Genomic DNA, 18999 nt, shown 5'->3' with positions numbered 1-18999 from the left:
CCTGTGTTTTTAATGGCAGCCTGGCCATGCAGATATTACGTTGCTGAAGCTTTTCCTGGCACGGTGATAAATTGATGGGAAAGACTTAGGGCTGCGAACTTTGCCATGGGCCCCAGTAGTTCTGCTTTTGACAGCATCTTGATGTGCAGGCATTAGCAGGTAAACATGGTTCAAGAGTTGTCCAGGCCTTGCTCAGAACCAATGAACACAAGTCCTCCAACCTCCAAATATCCTCTCCCAAGCACTCAAAATCCAACACTTGGGAGTCCCACGCCCTCCCCTTCAGCTCTCCTGACCAGCTCATGCTGACCAATGCACACTTCCTCCTTTCCATTCTCCCCTTGTCGCCTTCGTAAGAGAAGGAACAGGAGCAGCAGAAGTAGCACAGGGAGGGCTTTTTTCCTTGCATCTGCCTCCCCCCCATCCACTCCACCATCACTTAGTATCAGAAACGCAGGGCATGGTGGATTCTGGGAAGGTAATTCATAGTGCTGGGTGAAAATTCCCCTCCCACAGGACCCCCCCCAAATTTTCACACACATGGCCAAAGTGTGTGTGCATGGGGAGATCAGTGCTGCTGCATTGGGATGGGTTAATTTTTGAGAAATTTTCAAGGTTGGACGTACTATGAGCTGGCTCTTTTTCATTAAAAAAAACCAGTCATGTTGTGTCTCCTTCTTGTGAACTGTGAAGGTCTCTGGGAGGTGCTCTTCCTTCCCTGCCATGTTTCCAAGGAATGGGAAAGCTTTGTCACTCGCTAGGAGTGGACGCAGTGAGGTTCTCCATGAGCTACCATTCCTGCCCCATGAGATACCATTCCTGGGGGTTCGGCATCCTTCCCTGGAAACACCTCAGGAAGCATGGCAGGAACGAATGGGCTCATGTGGAGAGCCTCATTATTCATGAAGAGAGGACACAATGAGGCCTTTTTTTGACTGAAGAAAAAGGGGAAGGAACCCCCAGCCATCATAAATTATGCTAAAGTAGGCCAACCTTGAAATTCCTCAGGAATTTGCCATGCTGCCATGGCCCACGTTCAGGACATTTCTTTTTCTGACCCCCACCCCACATCCCTGAATTGCCAAATTTGAGCTTTGCTGAAAAATCAGCACAGCTGTACATTTAAGAGCTCCAGAACCTAAGGGCCGTACCAGGGCGATTTAGCTAATAGTGTGATAAAGGGCAATGGAGACTGGGTGCTGTACTTTGCTAAACTTTAAGGGCTCCAGCATTAAATGAACTTTAAATGAACAATGCACAGAGAATGCACTGTGCCCAGCACTTCTGACCTGAGGTGCTACTGGAGGGGAAGCAGAGAGAGTGTTAGATGGGAGAGAGAAAGAACTAGGGATGTCTGGATTTTGTGAAATCCACCCTGTGTGTGTTTCGTGGATTGTGTGATGTCATTTGTTCCAGCATCTGTTCACAGACAGATTGGTTTTTTTCCTGTTATGTGGAAAAATGTGCAGATAATTCCATAAGAGGGTTCGCAACAATTTACATAATTTACAGTAGTACGTAACATTTAGCATATTGTCCCCCATTCCATTCAACTTTCCCCTGCGTATATTTTCGAGGATGGCTTATGTCACAGCAGAAACTTGTGTATTTTCCTATGAATAAATTTGCATAGGTTTTGGGAAAGTAAAAAGAAAAAAAAAAAAGATCTGAAAGTTCACAGACTCTGTGCTGCTTGAGGAGTTTGTTCCACAATGGATTCTGCGGGTCGGATTCTTAGAAATCTGAACTCATTTTAATCCGTCTCAAATTTCTCTGGCATCCCTAGAAAGAACCCAGCCTTTGCCTCTCATTCTTGCTGCTCCTGTTACTCCTACTCTTAAGAAGCAGGTAAAGAGAAGCGAGAGGGAGTGTGTTTCAGACATGGGGGGTCGGCATGGTAAGAGAGCAGAGGAGGTGGGGTAACGTGAGCACTCTGTTGGCTCTGAGGTCTTCTCTGGCTTCCCCCTCATTTGGGTGGTGTGAAGAGCTTTGGAAAATCTCCAGGTCAAACTGAGGGGAGTCTCAGTGAGTTTACCCAACCCTATTAGTAGGTGATGATGTTTCCCTCCATACCATGAAAAGCATCAGCTCCGTATTTCTGCAGGTCAGCCAGGGTACTGTTAAAGACACAAAATCAGTTCAGGCTGCTTTTTTTTCCTTCTTTTTCTCATCAGTTGGCTATCCTAGAAATCCTTAACCAGCATAATAACCCCAAGCCAGGCTGCTCTTAAAAGTATAAGATCTGGGCCAGTAAAATAAAATCAGTTAGAGGATTTAGCTTAGCTCTGATACCAGAAGTGAACTAGGCTAGGAAAACAGTACCTCGGGTGATGGGGAAACCCCCCAGCCCTAACCTTCTTAAAGGCAGAGGCTACATAATGCAAAAGGAATCTTTATGGCACCCAAATAAAGCTCAAAACCTTCCTTTAGGAAAGAGAAAGTGACCTATTCGATCCTGCCCATGTTGCTTATGAATCCCACTTAGCACCGTCATCTTCAAAATGCATTGGTTTTCTCATTTCATGACATTGTCACCTTTGTACAGATTAGATCTTTTCACATGTAATTTCATGTTATTTTTTATTATTCAAATATACTTATGACTCACAGCAGCTCATTAAACTTTCAGACATGAAAAGCTATAGCTGGGCATAGAAGGTAGACTTTTAAAGCAATTGCTGTTTAACCCATTAAAAAAAAAAAGACTGGTCCTTTAAAAAAAAAGGGATTAGGCAAAAGTATTGAAGATATGTCTGTCAATGCATATTAGTCACAGGAAGCTGGATGGCACCTCCGTGATTAAAGGCAGTGTACTTCAGTATTCTGGGTCCTGGATGCTAAGATAGATATAACATCGTACTCTCACACATATGCATATTAATTCCTCTCTCTATCACACCCATACCAGTGGAGGTTGGTGGCTCTGATTTCGGTGGGGCTGTGAATCCATTCTGGGTTTCAGTCAGAACCAGTCAGAACTCTAAAGGACCTATCTAAGGTGCTGAACCCTATCCCCAAATGAGGTCCTTTAGAGCTATGGCTGGTTCTGGCTGAAAACCAGAGTGGGGCCACAGCCCCACCACAATCGGAGCCACCAGCCTCCACTGACCCACACATACACACCCAGACTCTCACTATCATCCCCCCTCCCTGCCCCCCAAAGGTGCAGCAATTAGGCTTATAACATTTTTCAAGCCCAATTGCTGCTTGGGGGGTTGGGTTTGGGGCTGTTGCAGAATACAAGGAGGGGAGCATTAATATTTCTCTTTACTGCTTTGACGCCCCCCTCCCCGCTCGAGCCCATGCAGCAATTAGGCTTGAATAACAAGTGCCATTGCTGGGGGTGGGTGTTAAGGGGGGCACATCATAAGGGAAAGGTAGAGTTAATTCTTCCTTTCCCAGCTGTGAACCTCTTAAAAACCCCTCAGGCATTCATTAGACTTTAGAAAAAAAGCTTTCATTGGCATCAGTGGAAGGTGTTTTTTTTTTTTTAAACATCCATTCCTGCATGAGGCAGTTGTTGGTGGGGTAAGGAAGGATGGGAGGACAGAGGCCACAGGTGTCACACCCCTGGTCTAAACTGATCCAGCAAGACAATTCTTATTTTTACCAGACCCCTCCCCCCCAGGGTTTGGTCCATATATTGTCCGCAGTATATATCACATTTATTTATTTTATTATTACATTTCTTAATCGCCCATCTGGCCTGTCACCCAGCCACTCTGGGTGATGTACAGTAGTACAACAATTTAAAACAATAACATTCCACATTTAAAACATTGTATTTCTAAAAATACCCTGACCCACCCCAAATGCCTGCCTGACCATCCATGTTTTTAATGCATGGCGGAAGCTCATTAAAGAGGGGGCATGGCGGAGTTCCCTACGGAGGGAGTTCCACAAAGTGGGGGCCACCCCAGAGAAGGCCCTCTCCCTCGTCCTCACCAGCCTAGCTGTCCTGGCTGATGGGACAGACAGAAGGCCATCCTAGGCTGATCTTGTTGAGCGGCCTGTCTGGTGTTGCTGGTGGCACTCCTTGAGATAAGCTGGGCTGTAACCATATAGGGTTTTAAAGATCAAAACCAACACCTTGAATTTGGCCTGGAAAACAACTGGTAATCAGTGCCACCTTCAGCACTGGAGTGATGTGGTCTCGCCAATGGCTGCCTTTAATCAGGCGGGCCACTGCGTTCTGCATTAGTTGCAGCTTCTGAACCAACTTCAGGGGTAACCCCATGTAGAGCGCATTACAGTAGTCAGACAAGAGGAGACCAAGGCATTTACTACCGATGGGAGCAGATGGTCAGGAAAGTAGGGGCGCAGCTGCCATATCAGATGGAATTGGTACAGCTCTGTTCAGCTCATGGCTGACACCTGAGCCTCCATGGACAGCTGGGAATCTAAAATGACCCCCAGGCTGCAGACCTGGTCTTTCAAGGGTAGCTGTACCCCATTCAACACCAGGTCAACATCCCCCAACCTCCCCTTGTCTCCCACCAAAAGTACCTCGGTCTTGTCAGGGTTCAGCTTCAGCTTATTCCTCCCCATCCAGCCACTCACCGTCTCCAGACATTTGGACAGGGACTCTATGGCCAATCTTGGTGAATATTTGAATGAGAGGTAGAGCTGCGTGTCATCCACATATTGATGACACTGCACCCGAAACCTACTGATGATAGCCCCCAGCAGCTTCACATAGATGTTAAATAGTATCGGGGAGAAGATGGAACCTTGTGGCACCCCACAAGTGAGCAGCCACAGGTCCAACACCTCCTCTCCCAGCGCTACCCTCTGGTACCTGCCGGAAAGGAAGGACCAGAACCACCGTAATATTGTGTCTCCAATGCCCAACCCCTCCAGGCAGTCCAGGAGGATACCATGGTCAATGGTATCAAAAGCTGCTGAGAGGTCAAAGAGAACAAGGAAGGAGCATTCGCCCCTATCCAGAGCCCTCTTCATATCATCCACCAAGGCGACCAAGGCTGTTTCTGTCCCATGCCCAGGCCTGAAGCCCGACTGGAATGGATCTAGATAATCAGCTTCTTCCAAGTGTGCCTTCAACTGCATCGCCACCACCTGCTCAATCACCTTGCCCCAAAATGGCAGATTCGAGACTGGGCGAAAGTTGTTCAGAACTTGGGGTTCCAAGGACGGCTTCTTTAAGAGCAGTCTTATCACTGCCTCCTTGAGGGCTGATGGCATCACTCCCTCCTCAGGGGAGGCATTCACCACCGCCCTGATCCCCTCACCCAGTCTCTCTCTGCAGCTCATAATGAGCAAAGATGGGCAAGGATCAAGTAAGCAGGTGGTTGGCTTTACAGATGAAAGCACCTTGTCCACTTCATCAGAAGAAAGAAGCTGAAACCGATCCTACAAAACCGGTTTGCCACAGGCCACCTCTCGCTTGCTAACTGTATCCACGGCACACGGAATAACACTCCTGATCTGATCAATTTTATCTGCAAAATGCCTTGCCAAGGCCTCACAGGAGACCTGAAAATGCTCCAGTGCTTCCGGAGCACCTGGACAGACCAGGCTCTGGACCACTTGGAACAGCCTCCTGGGACAGCACTCTGCGGACTCGATAGAGGCAGCATAATATTCCTTTTTTGCTGCCTTCACCGCCATAGGCTGAAGATACAGCTCTAGCCTGTATCTGATCATCTTTGGCATGAGATTTCTGCCACTGGTGCTCTAGCCGTCTCACCTCCTGTTTCAGAGCTCGTAACTGCGGAGTGAACCATGGTGCAGTCCGAGCCCTGTTCAGGGGGAGAGGGCATTTCAGAGCCACCCGACCTAATGCCCTAGTGATTGCGGCATTCCAGCCACCCACCAGGGTCTCGACCGAGTGGCCATTTGTGTGCTCCAGAAATCCCCAAGCACATTCAGGAATCCATTCGGATCCATAAGATGACTGGGGCGGACCATTTTAATGGGTTCTCCACCCCTGCGGAGGGGTTATGGAACCGAGAAGACCAACGTCACTAGATAGTGATCTGACCATGACAAGGGGGTGGTGGATATACCCCTGACTTCCAGATCACTCCCCACTTCTCCAGAAACAATTTGAAATAAATTTCAAATAGGCAAAAATGACAGGGCAAACATTTCAGATATGTACGCGTTTGCTATATAAGAAGATCACACCAAATGACAACTGGGTTTTTCTGAATTATGATGATCTGATTTCACTGTGTGGGTTTCATGTCAGTCAAGTTTAGGAACCAGATCATCTTATTTGTTCAAACCTAGGATTGCCTAAGAGTGCAATCCTATTCAGCTATGCTGGCTGGGGAATGCTGGGAGTTGTGGGACTTTTTTCTGTCTAAATGTGCATAGGATTGCACCCTTAATTTTTTGGATGCCTGTTGTGAGTGATTTGGATCAGTGAGCTTTACTAGTGTTTTTAAGTTCAGCGCATTGATTTTCTTGGCATAGGTCACACTGTGATCTTCACCACTCATCACCTTGATGAAGCAGAAGTAGTGAGTGACCGCGTTGCCATCCTGCAGCATGGGCAGCTGAGATGCTGTGGTTCTCCATCTTACCTGAAGGAAACATACAGCCAAGGGCATAGTCTAACCTTCATAAAAAAGGTGAGATGCACAAAGGGCATGCTACTATATAAGAGCCATCAAACATGATCATGGAGATTGCTCTGTGCAAGATTGCCAGGTTCAGCTGCCACCATCCTTCCAAACCTCTGTTAAACTTAGGGGTGTATGGAATACTCACCCCATTCCAGTCCGGGCATCTGTGGGGGGGGGAGGCGATCCATCCCTCCCCCCAGAATTCTGCACAGCTGGCTCCGCTCTGCGTCGAGTCGGCGGAGCCGCTGGCTGGGTACCGTGCGCAGTTGGACTTCCGTCTGCTGCCGGGCTGCAGCTGCAAATGGCGTCCAGTGTAGGGGATGCCATTTGCATCCCTGCTCTTTTTGGTGATAGGCTACGTAAATATTTACGTAGCCTATCACTGAAAAGAGCAGGGATGCAAATGGTGTCCTCTACGCCGGACGCCATTTGTAGCCGCAGTCCGGGGCAGCGGACGGATGGCAGCAGTGGACGGACCCAGACCAGCCGGCAGCAGGTAGGGTCCGTCTGGGGAGGATTTTGGGTGGTGGTGGTGGGGGAGTAGTCCATTCCACCACGGACTCCAGGGGGCTGGATTCTAAAGAATCCAGCTTCATTGGACCCCATGGCAGATTTTTCCACCATCCCTAGTTGAACTCTTTTTCCTGCTAGGGATCTTGTATTGGTTGTGAGTCTGATAGCGACAGCCAGGCAGTTAATAGCTGCCATCTCTAACCTAACACACTGTGGCTGCTGAATGGATTTGATTGCATTATTGATGATAGCCCAGGGAACCCAGGTACTTGAAATCTCTTGTCAAGAGAAAATAAGGTGTTGACGAGAGTTTCCATGAAGGTCAAAACTGGCCGGCAATATGTCTGGGTGGTTTTGGCTTACATCACATTTTTGAAGGAAGCATATGTCACTTTACTATATACTGTTAATTATTTGGTGATGTAGGGACGTTGCTGCAAAGCTTCGGTAATAAAACATAGGTTTTTAAATGGTTTAATTATGCATATAATTTGCTGTTCCTCTGGGTTGCTTAGAGTAGCTATCATATGATTCTCCCTCCAGAAAGTGTGTAGGACAACGCTAGCTTAGCTTCAACACTATCCTTACACTCTTTCTCATAAGTATTTCTGAAGCACTGTTAGTTCTAAAATATTCCAGAACCTCATTGAAGATTAGAAACCACCTTGACACCTTTTTAAACATGAGAAGCAGCATTGGGAGAGAGAATTTGGGAGAGAGAATTTAGAGAGGAGAAAGGAGAGGATGCACAATTTTTTCTAAACCCACCATTTCCACATTCTAAGTAACTACCCCTCAGTAGTTCCTAGCCCCTGGAAATCTTGTTCTGCCACCATTTTGGCTTCTACAATCTACTAGGGATGTACGAAAGTCACTTACCTTTTCAAAGGGTGACATTCGTGGTGGGGGGGAGGTGCTCCGTCCCTCCTCCCGAAATTCTAGCCAGGGGGGAGGCGCTCCGTCCCTCCCCCCAAAATTCTGGCTGGGGGGGGAGGCGCTCCATCCCTCCCCCCCCCGAATCCTGGCTGGCTGGCTCCGCTCCGCAGGGATTCTGCGGAGCCGCTGGCTGGCTCCGCCAGCAGCCAGACATCCGGCCACTGGCTAGCAGGGATGCAAATGGCGGCGGCCATAGCTGCCGCCATTTGCGTCCCTGCAGTCAGCCGTGATAGGCTACGTAAATGTTTACGTAGCCTATCATGGCTGATTTAAAAGAAAAAAAACACACGTGCGTACGCAAATGGTGGCACCCATGGGCGCCGCCATTTCCATTCCTTATTTTGGCACGTCTTAGTCTACGTAAACATTTACGTAGACTAAGATGGCGAAAATAAGGGGAACGCAAATAGCATAGTGTAGACGTGCCAAAATAAGGAATGCAAATGGCGGCGCCCATGGGTGCCGCCATTTGCGTATGCGTGTTTTTTCCCCTTAATTCAGCCGTGATAGGCTACGTAAACATTTACGTAGCCTATCACAGTGTTTTTTAAAAATCTAGCCGTGATAGGCTATGTAAATCTTTACGTAGCCTATCACGTTTTTTTTAACTGGAAATGGTGGCGGCAGCTGGTCAGAAGACCGGCCGCCGCCCCGCCGCCGGAGCCGCCACCGTGAGGAAGATCCGCCCAAGGTAAGTCCCATCCCGGGCGGGGGCAGGGGGGGCAAACCGTTCCGCCACTGATTTTGGGGGGCCGAATGTGCTGGCATTCGGCCTCCCCGAGATTCGTGGTGGAATTCTCTGACAACCCTACCATCTACCAGATAGTCTCCAAATACACTCTCAAGCTTGTCTTTGGAGTATTAAGGACTAGAAACTACTAAAATAAGCAAAGACCTATAAAATAAGGGGGAAAGTATGCTTCATTTGCATAATATATGCAGGTTGCAGGATTTAGCTTTTCATGGCACAGAATTTGGATTAGAAGAAGTTTTAGTGTACTATACACACAGCCCTGCTTCTAAGAATGTGTTTGCTTACTTGCAAGCATCATTAAATCTAATATTTATAATCCAGCCTCCCCCTCCCACAATATTTCTGCAGGATATATAATCTGCTCTGCTCGTTTCCTTTTTGTGCAGCCCTCCCTATCTGCAGCTGAAGACTCCGGAGATACCCTTCATATTACATCTCTGGTTCAGGCTTACATACCACAAGCATTCCTGAAAGAGAGCAGTGGGAGTGAGTTGACCTACATGATCCCAACAGAAGCTGATAAGGCCTCCTTTAAAGGCCTTTTCCAGACTTTGGATGAAAATCTTCAGTATCTCCATGTGACTGGCTATGGTATTTCTGATACCACCTTGGAAGAGGTAACTTGTTTCCTACATTATCTGGCAATGGATTCTCTGGAAAATTGGTTACGCTTTCCTAATAAGTCTCATGTTTACTGTCTTCAGAAAGATGCACTTTGCTGTGTAATTGATAACAACAAATAGTGTGTGTGTGTGTATTCCTTTTGTGCTCTGTTTTTTAAAAAATACGTGCATGCAAATATATTAATATAGGCTACTACATGCGTTCATACTAGTTGTCTTTCCTGTCCATTGACACTTTTAAAATATGTGTTATTTGGGAAATCTGCCATTCTTCATGCAGAGTTATTAGTTGTATCAGTAGATTGTACATTAGTAGATGTATTCGTTAGTGATGTACTAGTTACTGTAACTCATACATCAGTAGATGTATTCGTTGTATCAGTAGATTGTACATTAGTTGATATATACCTTACTGATGTACTAGTTACTGATGTAACTAAGACATCAGTAGATGTATTCGTTGTATCAGTAGATTGTACATTAGTTGATATATACCTTACTGATGTACTAGTTACTGATGTAACTAAGACATCAGTAGATGTATTCGTTGTATCAGTAGATTGTACATTAGTTGATATATACCTTACTGATGTCTTAGTTACATCAGTAACTAGTACATCAGTAGATGTATTCGTTGTATCAATAGATTGTACATTAGTTGATATATACCTTACTGATGTACTAGTTATTGATGTAACTAAGACATCAGTAGATGTATTCGTTGTATCAGTAGATTGTACATTAGTTGATATATACCTTACTGATGTACTAGTTACTGATGTAACTAAGACGTCAGTAGATGTATAGGGATGTATGAATCCCCTTACCTGCTGTCCACGGGGGGGTCCACCGGGGAGGGGAGGTGATCTGTTCCTCCCCCCGGAATCCTCGACGGGGGGAGGTGATCCGTTCCTCCCCCCCGGAATCCATCCAGGCCGGCTCCACATCGCACCTGCGGAGCTGGCTGCCAGCTCCTCAGGGCTGGAGAAAGTCGATATGGCCGGCAGCCATTGCCGTGCCGTGTCTCTGTCTAAGTCAGTCCCCTGGACGCAAATGGCATAGTGGACCATTTACGGCTGCATTTAGGCTAACTGACCAGCTTCACGGCCGCAAATGGCGTCCGCTACGCCATTTGCGTCCCTGTTTTTGGCCGTGATAGGCTACGCAAATATTTGCATAGCCTATCGCGTGAACACTGAATTCCCCGCCGTCGCTATAGATGTATTAGTTGTATCAGTAGATACCCTAGCTTCACCTGTATGAAGTCTGCTGTCTAGTGTGTGTGTGGGACTATCCACATGCTACAGGGCATTTGTATGTGTGCCAGAAGTAGGATATAGATGCCAATAGAGTGGTTATTTATTTATTTAAAAATATTTGTGCCGCCTTTGTGGATGGAAGCCTGATAGATACACTATATTGCTGCGCTTTCTGCATCAGCTGAAATGCGATGAAGGAAAATAGGAGACGGCTTAAGTGCAGATGGAGAAAAACTCCTAGTGCATGCAATTGAACACTGGTGTGTGCCTATGGTCATGTATATTCAGGGGCAGTGAGGGCAGCAAACCAGCTCCAAAACTCCTTGATGAAACCGATTATTTGGCTCCATTTCAGTTGGGGTTCAGGCTGGGTTTTGGCATGGAAACAGTCTAGGTCACCTTGTATGATGACCTATGTCAGGAGAAAGACAGAGGGAGTTTGGTGTTGTTGATTCTCCTTGATCTTGGTGGCTTTTGATACCATTGACCATGGCATCCTTCTGGGATGATTGTTTGAGTTGGGAGTGAGAGGTATTGCACTGCAGTGCTTTTGCTCCTACTTGGATGGTTGACTCCAGAAGGTGGTGCTTGGGGAATACTGCTCGGCCCTGTGGATTCTCTACAGTAGTTGGTTTTGTCTTCCATGCTATTCAACTTCTACATGGAACCGTTGAGTGCAGTCATCCGGAGTTTTGGGGTGTGCTGTCATCAGTATGCTGATGACATGCAGCTCTATTTCTCCTTTTCATCTTCATTAGCTAAGGCTGTGGATGTACTAGATCGGCGCCTGGCTGCGACAATGGACTGGATGAGAGCTAATACACTGAAACTCAGGGGTCCATCACACTGAGCTTTTATCCTGCTACTGAGATGGCTGTGTCACAGACGTTTGTGGGCTCTTTAGATGAAGCTGAGAACCTCCAGGGTGTCTCCTGCCATTTCCCCCAGCCTATCCTGTGTTTTCCCCTAACGCAAAAAAAGTGGTATTTTTTCCAGCCCACAGAACAGGGGCGTCAAGACCTCCTGACAACATTCTTCAATAGCGGGAGAAACCACTCTGTCTGCTTGCTGTGGGTGTTTGTTTTCAGTTGCTGGGGTAGCATGCGGTCAGGATGACGCAGGCATTGAGGATGGGAGCGGGGCATGCAGGAGCAGATTTGACAGGCGCGAGGGCAAGAATTGCCTGCCAATGCAACTCTTGCCTCCGCTCAAGTCTTGCTGAGGAAGGACTTTCCTTGATTCCCAGGTGTCTGCCATGTAAATGCTTGAGCACATTTCTCAGTTGGAGGGAGAAGAGGGTAAAATGCCTCCCTGCAACAAAGGGAGACACATCTGATCCCCCCTCCACCAAGCTCAGAAGCAACATCCTCTGCTGATTCAGAGCACCCCATTAAGTTCAATGGGGCTTACTCCCAAGTAAGTGTGCCGAGAGTTGCAGACTTACGGCACAATCTTACATTTTATGTCTACTCAGAAGTAAGTCAGAGCTTTCCTGGGGGCTGCGAGCTATGAAAACAAGACTCCCCCCCCCCTTTGCACACATGCCAGGGAGGGAAGAAGGCACCCCCGCAGTTCAAACCACATGTCAGCCATGTAAAGGAGCCCTTCCTAATCCCGCAAAGAAACTGTAAGCAGGAAGCTCTGGAAAGGATGTGGATTTATATGGGTTTTTTGCTTAATGGAGAACACCCTCAATCCAGACAAGACTGAGATGCTGCTAGTTGCTCAACCTGTGCTGGATGGGGTTTGCATTCCCCCCGAAGGAGCAGGTTTGTAGCTTGGGGGTTCTCCTAGAGCCATCTTTGTCACTTGAGGCTCAGATGACCTCAGTGTCACAAAGTGCCTTCTACCAATTTCAGTCGGTGGCCCAGCTATGCCCCTATCTGGACAGGGATAACCTGGCTTCAGTTGCCTATGCTCTGGTAATCTCCAAGTTAGATTACTGCAATGCACTCTATGTGGGGCTGCCTTTGAAGACAGTTCAGAAGCCGTAGGTTGTGCAAAATGAAGTGGCCAGATTAATAACAGGGACAAGAAGGGCCGAACATATAGCACTGATTCTGGTCCGTGTACACTGGCTGCCTGTACATTTCCAAGCCTGATTCAAGGTGCTGGTTTAAATCTATAAAGCCTTACATGGCTCAGGACCACAATAACTGATGGAGCACCTTTCCCGGCATGAACCTACTTGTACACTACATTCTTCATCTAAGGCCCTCCTCCAAGGGAGTCTCAGAAGGTGACAACAAGGGAGATGGCCTTCTCACTGCTGGCCCCCCAATTATGGAATGATCTTCCCAACAAGGCCCACCTAGCACCAACATTGTTATCTTTTTGGTGCCTGCTTAAGACCTTCTCCTTCTCTCAGGCATTTGGCAGCATATGAAGAGGTTTTAATCAGGTGCTGGAGTTTTCTTATTGTTGAATGTTTAAAATTGTTTAGATATATGTGTGTCTGTTCTTGTGCTGTCTGTGTGTAAATGGTTTTTATACTATGTACAATGTATTTTTAAAGCTTTAACTGCCCAGAGAGCTTCAGCCATTGGGTGGTATAGAAACGTAGGAAATGAAACATAATGATATGAAATCAGCTGCAGTTTGTATACAGTCACCAATCACAGTCCCGCATATTGCATCTTTTAATAGTCTGATCTCAAGTTTAGAAAGGCATGAATGATATAGCTAGACTGGAAAGAAACAGGGCTGGCTAGGCTTTTCAGCAGTCAGCAAGTGTTTCTAGGTGCTGCTTGATCCTGAGATTCTGGATTAAAAAAATGATTTCAAGGCAACCTCCAAAAATTCGTCCTGCCCAGACCTGCACTGTTCAGAAACTCCCCTAAAGGAAACTCATGAAGCTAGTGAATATGGGGCTGAGCTTTGAGCCAGACAGTCCCTGGTTCACATCTCTCCTCAGCCACATACTCACTATGTGAGTTTGGATGCTGTCTGTCTCCATTTGCAATATGGGGACAACACTAGGGATGTAAGAAAGTCACGTACCTTTTTGCAGGGGGGATTCGCGGTGGTGGGGAGTAGGGAGGGCAGAGAATTCCATCATGGATCTCGGTGAGGCTGAATGCCAGTGCATTCGGCCCCCCAAAATCTGTGGCAGAACGGCCTGCCCCCCCGCCCCCCCGCGGATCCCCCCCGGGAAGAGACTTACCTGGGGCAGATCTTCCGGGCGGCGGCGGCTCCGGCGGCGGCTTTGGCGGCGGCGACGGCTGGTCTTCCGACAGGCTGCCGCCGCCATTTGCAGTCTTGTCGGGGTTTTTTTTTTTTTACAAGACGTGATAGGCTACGTAAAGACTTATGTAGCCTATCACGTCTGGCTTAAAAAAAAAATGCGTACGTAAATGGCTGCGGCTATGGCGGCTACGGCGGCGGCTTATTTATTGCATTCCTTATTTTTGGCCATCTTAGTCTACGTAAATATTTATTGACGGCGAAAATAAGGGGAATGCAAATAGCGTAGCGGACGTCCGGCTGCTGGCGGAGCTGGCCGGCGGCTCCGCGGAATCCCTGTGATACGCTATGTAAATATTTACGTAGCCTATCATGGTGAAAGACAGGGGCACAAATGGTGGCCGCTATGCCATTTGCGCCCCTGTTTTTTAACCATGATAGGCTATGCAAATATTTATGTAGCCTATCACGGCAAAAAAACAGGAACGCAAATGGCGGCGGCTACGGCGGCCGCCATTTGCGTTCCCTTTTTTTGCGGTGATAGCCTACGTAAATATTTACGTAGCCTATTGTGGCCTTCACAGGGATGCAAATGGCGTCCCTGCATTAGCCATGATAGGCTACGTAAGTATTTACGTAGCCTATCACAGCCTAAATGGGGAAGCGAATGGCGGCCGCAGACACGGCCGCCATTCGCAAAGCAGCGCGAACAGCACCAGGTAAGTGCTCCATTTCGCATGCCTTTCGTGGGCTGATGGGGTGGGGGGCTTCATTCCGCCATAGATTTCAGGGGGCTGAATGCACTGGCATTCGGCCAGACTGAGATTCGTGGTGGAATTCTCTGACATCCCTAGATAACACTGACCTATCTTACATAGTTACTTTAAGGTTTCTAAAGTGAATATCTGTGAAGTGCCTTGAACAGTCTAAAGCACTATATCAGTAGTGCTTTAAACCAGTAGGCCCAGTCTTGGTAGTCAGTAGCTGGGCATCTACTGAGGCTGGCAGGTCTCCCACCTCCAACTGGAGATAGCCAGGGAGAGGCAGAAAAATGGGAGACTGATGCCAGTTCTGACTGGGCGACCTTCCATTTCCCATGACTCTCTTGCGCTCCTTTTGGCCCTGTCAGCACTGACATGATCATCACATAGAGTGGCCACTTAGGCATCACCAAAAAAGAAGGGCAAAAGAGGATGCAGATTTGCATAACATTTGCATATGCTGATGTATATATATAAATGCAAATTTAGAAATAATTGCTATAATTTAAATAGAAATACAATATGTCTGACTAGGGATGCTGGAGAAATCCCCCGTGGACTCAAATGAGGCCAGATTCCAAAAAAATCCAAACTCCGGAGTCTGTGGTGGACCAGTCGCACTTACCTCAGGCTCCGGAGGAGTTCCCATGGGACAGGTCTCCAGCTTCCTAAAAAAACATGATATGCTAATGGAGGCTGCCATTAGCTTATTGCAGGGAAGTTACAGCCGTAAATGGCATATTGTACACCATTTGTGGCCGTAAAGCATTTCCTTTTACCCAAATGCAGATGTAAACAGTTGCAATTTAGGTAAAAGTAAGTGTTTTACGGCCACAAATGGTGTAAAATATGCCATTTACGGCTGTAATTTTTCTGCCATAGGTTAATGACAGTCGCCATTAGCGTATTGTATTTTTTAGAAAGCCAGAGAGCTGCTCTGGCAACTCCGATGGATTCGGCAGGGCTCTGGAGGACTCTGCGGGGCCCCAAGTAGCCTGAATTGCCCCACAGCGGAACCCCCCGGGCTGGACAGTGTGGGGTTCATAGATCCCTATGTCTGACCATAGTGGGAAAGACTATGACCAGGTGAGCTGTGTGCCAGGTGCTAACTATTGTCCAGGTGCTAACTTCAAGGTGCTCCCTCCCTTCTTATGGTTTTTTATCTTTAAAAAGGATCTGGACTGGACAGTCCTTTAAATAGAGGACTGTCCTCTATAAAGTAGGGCACCTGGCCACCCTATCACTGGGGCTAAAAGGACTGTGAGAGAGCCCTGCCCTGTGGAAAGGTTTCCAGGAGAAGGAGGCAGGCAGGCAAAGGCAACACCAGGTGCCTGTTCCTGCTCCATGTGGACTACTTTTCTTTGGCTTTCTTTAAGTGCATGATTTTTAATGTATATACTACATTTTGCAAATGTTGTGGGCTTCTTTGAGGACTCCATTTGGAAAGGAGGATATAAATCTACAGTTTTAAGTGGATAGATAAATAAAGGAGCATGTGACAACGAGGCTCCACTCCCTCTGGGCAGCCCTCCCATCAGGAAATGGGAACTCACCCCAGTTTTTCTTAGTTGGGAGAGCACCCAGCTGCTACAGCCAGCCCAGTTTCCTCCTGGGGAAAGGAGGTGGCAGTGGAAGCTACCATCAACACCAGAAAAGCTGCGGCTGTGTGAGTAAGGGAGTGGTTTGGGGGTGTTTCAGATCTCTTGCCTGCCCCCCCCCCCAAATCCTACAGCCAGCCCTGCAAAGGAAATCAATCAAAGTTCCATCTTCACTTGCCTACTTCATCTCGGTGGCCACGGTCCAGCTTTCAATGGACCATTTGCATCCTTAAAATAGTCCCCTCTGTGTGTTGATGGGCAATACTGACTGAAACTGGGCCAATGGTATTGAACAATCTATTATATCAGAAATGAGTTATTTCATTTGAATTGTACTTGTTCAAACTTGAGTATATCAATTTTTACCCTCCTCTCAGCCAGTATTCTCTGCTTTTCAGATTCTCCAGACAATAAGTCAGAATGGTTCCACCATAGATTATTTCTTGATAGCAAGTGGGGTTTAGGTTTTTGGCTTTTTAAAACAAATTCTCAGATCTACAATAAAAGCATAAACCTAATATTTTTCCAATAGGTGGAAGATAATATTTTGTAGAGGAGCTGCAATTTTCTCTATTTATTTTCTTTTGCTCTTCCAAGGGTCAAAAAGCACACTGCTCACAATAGAGACAGTGCAGTATGAGAGGGGTAAAGCAAAACTGGCATAAATGTATTCTGTACCATAAGACCAGTGTACATCACACAGCCTAGGTGTGTGCAAGCACTTCACTTTCTGTAGTCCTCCCACCTCCCACCCCCACAAGCCACAACACTGAAATGATAAAACGCTGCAGTTTTCCAACCTTAAGCAGGACCCAAGCATGGGTAGAAGGATTTTTTTTACGTTATACTGTAGATCATGCGTGAGGATATTTACGGTAACCTATTTTCTGTATCTATATACCTATTGTCCTAATCTTGATGAGATTTACTGGAGCCAATCAGAGAAGCAGTGTTCGAGCAGAACAAGACACATTCTGAACAGCGGATTGATGCCCCAGCTCTTTCTCTAGAATAGGAAGAAGTGTGCTTGCACAGTTAAACTAGGACCGGTAGTTTGAAAGTCACAGAGATTTGTGCTTCCCTTTGTGACATGCTTTCACCAGAACTACCAGTCCCAGAGTTCTTTGTCCCAGAAGCGGTGGGTATAACTGAAGGGCGGGACAAAGTATCCAAATTGATATCAGGCACAGTAGGAACCAGTGTGGTTGGTAGGATTTACAGGCCCCAAATGCACGTGAGTAAATATTTAGTTCAAACACACATGCCGCCCTGTCATGTCTGGCTATAAATACAAGGACTGAGACTGTATATATGGCATTAGTGCTGGCTCCAGGTTTTTGAGAGACCTCAAGCAAGATGCCCTCAATGGGCCCCCTCCCTCCGTGGGTCTACCTTCTCACTGCTATTGTCACCAGCTGCTACTGCTCCTCATTCTCTTTCTCATTACTACTACCGCTTGCTCACTTGGCAGGCCGAGATCCAGTGACCAAGTCAGCCTTGGCGCCTCCTCCTCCTCCTTCTCACCACCACCATTGTCTGGGTCAGGTGAACAGGCAGGTTATAATGGTGAAGAGAAGGAGCAACTCCAGGGGGCTCTTCTTAGTGGGGCCCTGCTGCAGTGTGCGCCCCCAGCAGATGCCCAACCATTCCTACCCTTGAAGCCAGCCCTGTATAGGATAGGTATGGGGTGGGGGCAGTTTGCAAGGTTGTATTGGACTGGAAAAAAAGGATGTTTCATGAGCAAGATCTGCTTACCAGAGCCAATAGTGAAATGCATGTGAATACCATGGACAATGACCCTTTCTAGGCTTTTAAAAAAACAATGGTCTTTCTGTAGCTTCCAGAGTTGATTACTGCTCTGAATTCAAATGTCTGCTTGTGGGGCAGGTTATTGAGGGAATGTTTGCCTAACGGTTTCAGCTGGTCTTGGATACTATCCATTTTCTGGACGCCCACAGTCTGTATTTCAGAACAGTGGTGGTGACCAGGCTTTTTGGCATAAGAACTAGGGATAGTACGGGCACCTGATTCTGTTCAGGAATCTGGAGGAACCACCCCTGCTCATGCACCTGAGCCCCTGCCCCCACTCGCCCCCCTGCTTGGTGAGCCGCCCACACTCACCCTGGCAGCCTCGTCGAGCTCTGTGGTTGCCATTTTTTGAAAAATAAAATGGCCATCGCAAAAATACACGTATTTGTGTATGTGTGAAAATGTGCATTTTGTGAATGCATGTTCATGTGCATTTGCAAGATGCACATTTTTACATAAGCAAATCTTATATATATGATATGCGCATTCGCAAAAATGCACATTTCCGCGCATACACAAAGATGTGCATTTTTTCAAAAAATGGCAACTGCAGCGCTTGATGAGGCTGCCACGGTGAGTGCGGGCTGCCCGCCATGCACAGGAGGGGCTCAAGCGTTGTCCATGGACTGGCGAGTGGTGGCAGCGGCTTGGCGGGCTTCCAGAGAACCCAACTAGGGTGGGTTCGCACATCCCTAATAAGAATAGCCATGCTGGATCAGACCAAAGGCCTACCTAGTCCAGCATTTTATTCCCACACTACTAGTCAGATGCCTGCGAGGAGCCCACAAGCAGGACATGCGTGCAGCAGCACCCTGTCATTTGTGTTCTCTAGCAACTGATATTGAGAGGCATAGGGCCTCTGATACTGGAGGTAATATAGAGCCATCATGACTAGTAGCCATTATCCTCCATAAGCCCACATGTCAAGGTCAAGCATGAGGGAAAACCACTGTATTGTGGTCCTATGAATGCA

General features: G+C 47.2%; 1 protein-coding gene across 1 annotated transcript in view; it reads left to right on the top strand.

Moving 5' to 3' along the window:
- Positions 1 to 18999, top strand: part of LOC146344594 (ATP-binding cassette sub-family A member 13-like) — a 262433-nt gene that overhangs the window by 66176 nt on the left and 177258 nt on the right. The window contains exons 15-16 of the mRNA XM_084857720.1: positions 6439 to 6596; positions 9180 to 9410. Of these exons, the coding sequence (XP_084713846.1) occupies positions 6439 to 6596; positions 9180 to 9410 (389 nt within the window). The remainder of the gene's footprint in view (positions 1 to 6438; positions 6597 to 9179; positions 9411 to 18999) is intronic.

Source organism: Heloderma suspectum, chromosome 5 (genome assembly GCF_057233095.1).
Source record: "Heloderma suspectum isolate Gila_16-S chromosome 5, 16-S_ref, whole genome shotgun sequence".
Taxonomy (NCBI): domain Eukaryota; kingdom Metazoa; phylum Chordata; class Lepidosauria; order Squamata; family Helodermatidae; genus Heloderma; species Heloderma suspectum.
The sequence above is the reverse complement of the archived record's forward strand: the minus strand, read 5'-3'. Positions and strand labels throughout refer to the sequence as shown.